We start from the raw sequence: 6,648 nt of genomic DNA, 5'->3' as shown, positions 1-6,648 counted from the left end.
TTATTATTATTATTATTATTATTATGAAGGCAGCAAGCTGGCAGAATCATTAGCACACAGCATTACTCCTCATCATGAGAGTAACAGTGACTATGTTGAGAAGTAGGGATGTGATCCACAGAGGACCAGCTTCATTTTGATGTATGATGCATGTTCCTGTGTTGGTAATTATACTCGTCCTAAACAAAATAGCATTACTTTTTTGACTCACCTTCGTATATATATATATATATATATATATATAATACAAAGAATATATATACATGTATACACACATATATGTACATACTTACATCTACATGTGTATATATATGCATATCAGGGTACAGGACGTTAGAACAATGAACTACAGACAACAGAACGAGCACATAGGAAAACGGAAAGCCACTTGGAATATTCCTTCATCAGCTGTCTCTATTTTAACTAGACGTTTCGAAGATAAGACAGAATGTACTCTAGAATAGTCTCTTCCTGAGTAGTGGATCAACCCACTACACAGAGGATTCCAAGGTGGCAAACATGTATATATATATTCTTTATATTATTACATTATTGAACGCACACGTCCTTTTTTGCAAGTAAGTCTACTATATATATATATATATATATATATATATATATATATATATACATACATACATATATACATACATATATATATATATTCTTTTATTTGTTTCAGTCATTTTGACTGCAGCCATGCTGGAGCACCACCTTGAAGTGTTTTAGTCAAACAAGTCGACCCCCAGGACTTATTCTTTGTAAGCCTTGTACTAGAATGTGATCTGGCCTAGTACGTAAGCCTGGCCCACATATTCTACCTGTTTTCTGTTCAAACTGGCTAGATCTGGCTTCTCACACCTACACTACAATATCAGTCTAAATATATACAATCATACCTCCAAAATTTCAAAACTATGAGATAATGCATAATTGATTCAATGTAATGTAAATAGATAAGCATTACTTTTGAGAGAGTAATTTGAAAACAAAAGGGCAAATGGGTTTGCCTGGTTTCTAAAGTATCAATACTTTATGGCCCAATTCACATCTAGGGAGTCACCTTAATAAACATTACTCCTTGAAACTTATCTCTATTGTGCCATGAGTCTACTTATCTACTTGCTTACTCGTGTGATAAACCAGGCAAATCGATTAGGTTACAAGTAAGTGGAACATACTCTTTCGTTAAGTCTTTTAATGACATTAATATGGTTGGTCAACTTAATTTGTTGTTCGTTTTTAACTGCACCAATTGATTTTTGCATGGCTTTAGCAAAATCCACTCTGGTTCAAATATTCTTGGCCAAATTGTAAACAGCGCTGGCCATGTGGAACCGAACATAGACTGCAGGATTGGAAAGGTAGTAGCAGTGTTTCCAAACATATGCTTTGTATCTGAGTAGCCTCAAACATCAGCACTGATATGAAATTTCGTCTAGCACCATTGTTCTTCTTATCACAATCTGTACCTTTCTGTTATAGGCACAAGGTTTGAAATTTTGGAGTTGATTCCATCGACTTCCAGCGCTCAACTAGTACTTAATTTATTAATATCGAAAGGATGAAAAGTAAAGCTGTGCTCTGCAACTTGTGTGCCACGAGATGATGCTAGGTGTGTCACAAAGTAACCTGAATATCATTTTGTCTCCTATACTTCTAGTTACATTTTTAGTTCATGTGTGCCACTGAATTTTGAAAAGAATACAAGTGCCCCACAAGTGAAAAATGGTTGTGGAGCCCTGAGGGGAAAGTCAACCTCAACAGTATTTGAACCCAGAACATAAAACCAAAAGAAATGCTATTCAGCATTTTGCCTGGCGTGCTAGCAATTCTGTCAGTTTGCCAAAAGGGATTCTTTCTAGTTTTGGCACAAGGCCAGCAAGTTCAGGGGAGTGGGTAAGTCATTTATATTGCCCCCACCCCCAGTGTTCAGCTGGTACTTATTTCATTGATCCTGAAAGGATGATAGGCAAAGCTGACCTCTGTAACTTTGACCTCAATCTGACCTCTCTCTTTCTCTATCTCCTTATGCCTTGGTCACCCTCTTGACCTTTTTCTCTCTATACATCCCTCCTTTCCCCTCTCTTTCTTTGACTACTTCCCCCTTCTCTCATTCTTGACCACCACCACCCCCTCTATTTCCTAATTCACTCTTCCTCTCTTCTCTTTCCTTCTCTCCTCATCCTTCACCTCACCTATTTCCCCCCCTCCCCTTTTGATTCCTGCATTTCTCTTCCCTCCTTCACAATCACCTGACTCACTGACTGACTCCCATTGCCTCTCCTCTAATTCAATAACCATCTTCCCTCAATTTCAGACTCACTGACTCACTCTCTGACTCCCATTGCCTCTCCTCTAATTCAATAACCATCTTCCCTCAATTTCAGACTCACTGACTCACTCCCATTGCCTCTCCTCTCATTCAATAACCATCTTACCTCAATTTCAGACTCACTGACTCACCATCTGACTCCCATTGCCTCTCTTCTAATTCAATAACCATCTTCCCTCAATTTCAGAGCATTATTTATCGCAGTTTAGAAGAAGCTGTCCGATACTTCCAGACTTTGGTTGGAATTCCAAACAATGTCAAATGGAACACAGTTCTGTTTGGAGGTCAGTATTTTGCAGAACCTCTTCTTTTTTTTTGTTCAATGCACCTTGTTTGTTTTTTCACAGCTTTGTGTGTTGTTTTTTAAAATATTTGTGTGTGTGTGTGTGTGTGTGTGAGTGACTGTGTGTATGCATGTGTGTGCATGCATTTGTATGTATGACTGTGTATGCATATATATGTGTATTATGTGTGCACGTGTGTTTAGTTTGCTTTTAGCCTTCCCATCTAAAGCCTGGCTAGAGCACTACCATCATCACCATCATCATCAGCATCGTCACCATCATCATCAGCATCGTCATCATCACCACCACCATCATCATCACCATCATCATCATCAGCATCGTCATCATCACCACCATCATCATCATCATCACCATCATTATTCTCATCCTCCTCCTCCTCATCATCATCATTATCACCATTATTATCCTTTTCATCTTCATCACCATCATTATCCTCTTCACCGTCGTCTTCTTCTTCATTATCTTCATCATTCTCCTCCTCCTCCTCTCCATGCTGTGTTGAATGGGTGGTCACAATCCAAGTCCTTTCTTAATGGGAGCCACTCATATGTGTTATTTTGGCTTGGATTCTATGGCTGGATGCTCTTTTACAGAATGCAGTGAATGCCATTTTCTTGTGGTGCCATCACTGAAGAAGTCTTGCTATGCCCTCACCAAGACAGGACTAAAAAGACCTCAGCACCTGATTCTTTTTCCACTCACGTGCCACCCTCTTTTGCTTTCTGGCACATTAGACAACCTGAGCTTCCGTACCCTTACAGGTGGAATGTATAAAAAATGTTCATATACAAAAAGCAACAACAACCTGTAAATGTAGAAAGTTTTTCTTTACACTATACAAACTAATGAGAATGATTTAACCCTTTTTATGCAAACCTCACCTGAGACTGCCTCTGGTTCTGTGATATAAAATTTCTGCTAAAAGTAATTTAAATTAAACCCTTCTATCAAAATTCCATGCTGATTTATGTTTCAAGTACAAGATTAATAATTACAAAGTTAATTTACTAAATTCTTAATTATATTCAGAATTGAAACAAAAACATGTTTTAACAGAAATATACCTATTTTTTTAATCTTTGGTTGTATTGTTTACATGGATGTATTCCTATATGAAATATCTTAACTTTCAATGCTGGCTCTAAATTCTGCAGGAAAAATCTGTAGAGATACACTCAAAAAATGAAAACAATGCACTGCTAACACCAAAAGTAAAACATAGTATTGACTGATAAACTTTTGATATACTTGGTAGCATATTCATCGTCGTCATCATTTAACATCTGCCTTCCATGCTAGCATGGGTTGGACGGTCAGACAGGAACTAGCTAGGAAGGAAGCCTGCACCATACATCTATGTCTGTTTTGCCATGGTTTTTACGGCTGAATGCCGTTCCTAACATCAACCACCCGACAGAGTGGGCTGAGTGCGTTTTATGTTGCGCCAGCACAAGCAAGGTCAGTTTTGACCTGGTTTTTACAGCTGGATGCCCTTCTAAATGCCAACCACTTTACAGTTTGGACTGGATGCTTTTTTTTTTTTTTCTAAGTGGCACCTACACTGGTTTATGGTTTCAAAATTAAATACAGTGTCCCTAGCAATTGATATTGACAAAGGGGTTAAACACAGCTGAAGTCTTGTATTGTTTCATTTATTTATGTAGGTAGGAGAGAGAGAGAGAAAGAGAGATGACTGTATCTACATTACTGTCAATGATCTCAATACCTCTTGGTTGCAAGCATACACCGAGTGGAGAACGGCATGGCTGGAGGGAGCTGAATCTCAAAGAATTTTTATATTTTGTTTTTATTTCATTTAATTTATTATTTTTCATATCTTTTTTTTTTATCTTACTTCTATTTGGATGCTTTCCAACCACCTGAGATGGCACCCCAGCAGCATGTGGCACTTATGACAGTTTCCCTCGGTGCCACTATCTTCAGCTGGCTCTGAATGAGAAGTAACTTTATCAGTGTTTTTCTTCTTTGTGGTGTGGCACCAACATCTTCAAACTGTTCTGCTTCTTTCTCTTCTCTTTCAGTCTCTTGGCATACAAGCATATAGTGTGTGTGTGTATTATAGGTGTGTGGGTAAGGAGTTTCCTTTGCAACTGGGCAGTTTTCAGTTCAGTCCCACTGTGTAGCACCTTAGGCAAGTATCTTCTTCCATAGCCCCAGGCTGACCAAAGAGTTATGAGTGGACTTAGTAGATGGAAACTGAAAGAAGCCCTTCATATACATGTGTGTGTTTATATACATGGAGGCGATGGCAAGTGACTGAGACCTTTTGTGATATGCTGTGCTTGAGAAGACTTGTCAATCCAAGGGAAATTGTAGTCATGGCCGATGCTGGAGCCACATGACTGGCACCTATGCTGGTGGCACATAAAATGCACCCATTACACTCTTGGAGTGGTTGGCGTTAGGAAAGGCATCCTGCTGTAGAAACCATTCCAAATCAGACTGAAACTTGGTACAATTCTCCAGCTTACCAGTTTCTGTCAAACTGTCTAACCCATGCCAGCATAGAAAGCAGGTGCTAAATGATGATGATGGCATATATATATATATATGCTTTATTAAAAAGCAGTAAACATATCACAAAAACTGTTACTCAGAGTTTCACGTTCTCATTTGTCAAACAAACTGCTTGACGAATGGGGATGTGAAACTCAGAGTAACAGTTTTTGTGATGTTTTTGCTGCTTTTTAATAAAGCATATTACTCTACCTCTGGTATTCGAGTACTATTTTTTCCACCTTGTTTTGCATTTATGTGCTTACTCTGGTGTATATATATATATATATATATTGGAAGGTTTGGAGGTGATGTACAGAAATTATATAGAAAAAAATTAAGGTACTCAGAAATCTGGATGTTTGTACATTTACAGATTTTTATTAATGTCACATATTAAATAAAGCGCTTTTCACCTAGTCGTGTAGGATTTTCAAATTGTTTCTGAGTACCTTAATTTTTTCCTATATATATATATATATATATATATATATATATATATATATATATATATATATATATATATATGCACACACACACATACATATAAAATTTAATGTACATTGTATGAAGATAGAGCTGCTCAGTTTCTTGCTATAAAGATACAAGGCTAGGCAGGTTTTTGTTCATCTTACCATATTAGAACTCACCAGTACACTCTGTAAAGTGGTTGGCACTAGAAAGGGCATCAGGCTGTAGAAACCTTGACAGAACAATCCATGGGGCTTGGTGCAGCCCCCAGCCTTATCAGCTCATGCCAAACTGTCCAACCCATACCAGCATGGGAAATTGACATTAACAGATGATGATGATGATGGTGATGGTGATATCACACACACGATAATACTATGATTTTTCTTCCTTTCTCTCTTACTAACAACAATTATTTAACATTTATTTGAAATCTTATTCTTCTCATTGTTATTGTAGTAATTTGCTTGCATTAACACTGTCACTCTTGAATGTTTCTAGTGCTACACCTTATTCACGCTTGACTGATGGGAATTAACGAGCATCTCCAAACAGTCATTCAATCATAGCTTACAAATCGTTTGTTGGGAACGAATGCATTATGTTAGATTTTTGCAATGTCTGGTGACCTTGTTAATCAAGCGTTGTTAATTCAAGATGAACAAAAGCACAAATGTGTTATGTCACCTGTTTGAGAGTTTTTTTTATGCTGTAGACAAAGATGGACAGAGGACTTGCAGACGGAGGTCTCCTTTCTAACTAAATAATGTTAATTAATTGGGAGCAAGTAAAATACTTGTATTACCTGTAATGCTAAGCTGTACTGCATTATGGTACCTATTTTATGGCTTGCTACAAGTTGACACCTATTACCAGTGTCATGAAGCAATTATTTTATGCAATTAAATAATAATAATAATAAACTTTGTTTCTTACAAGGAATCTATTGTGTATGTATGTATGTATGCATGTATGTGAATATATATATATATATATATATATATATATATATATATATAT

The 6,648-nt window shown here is 37.1% G+C and overlaps 1 protein-coding gene across 1 annotated transcript in view; it reads left to right on the top strand.

The window, feature by feature from the left end:
- The window catches only part of LOC106872988 (major facilitator superfamily domain-containing protein 10), a gene marked incomplete at its 3' end in the record, with an annotated part of 88,945 nt that overhangs the window by 30,466 nt on the left and 51,831 nt on the right, over positions 1-6,648 (top strand). Inside the window, exon 3 of the mRNA XM_052975663.1 lies at positions 2,523-2,619. Within this exon, the coding sequence (XP_052831623.1) occupies positions 2,523-2,619 (97 nt within the window). The remainder of the gene's footprint in view (positions 1-2,522; positions 2,620-6,648) is intronic.

This window comes from Octopus bimaculoides, chromosome 22 (genome assembly GCF_001194135.2).
Source record: "Octopus bimaculoides isolate UCB-OBI-ISO-001 chromosome 22, ASM119413v2, whole genome shotgun sequence".
In the NCBI taxonomy this organism is placed as follows: Eukaryota; Metazoa; Mollusca; class Cephalopoda; order Octopoda; family Octopodidae; genus Octopus; species Octopus bimaculoides.
The sequence above is the reverse complement of the archived record's forward strand: the minus strand, read 5'-3'. Positions and strand labels throughout refer to the sequence as shown.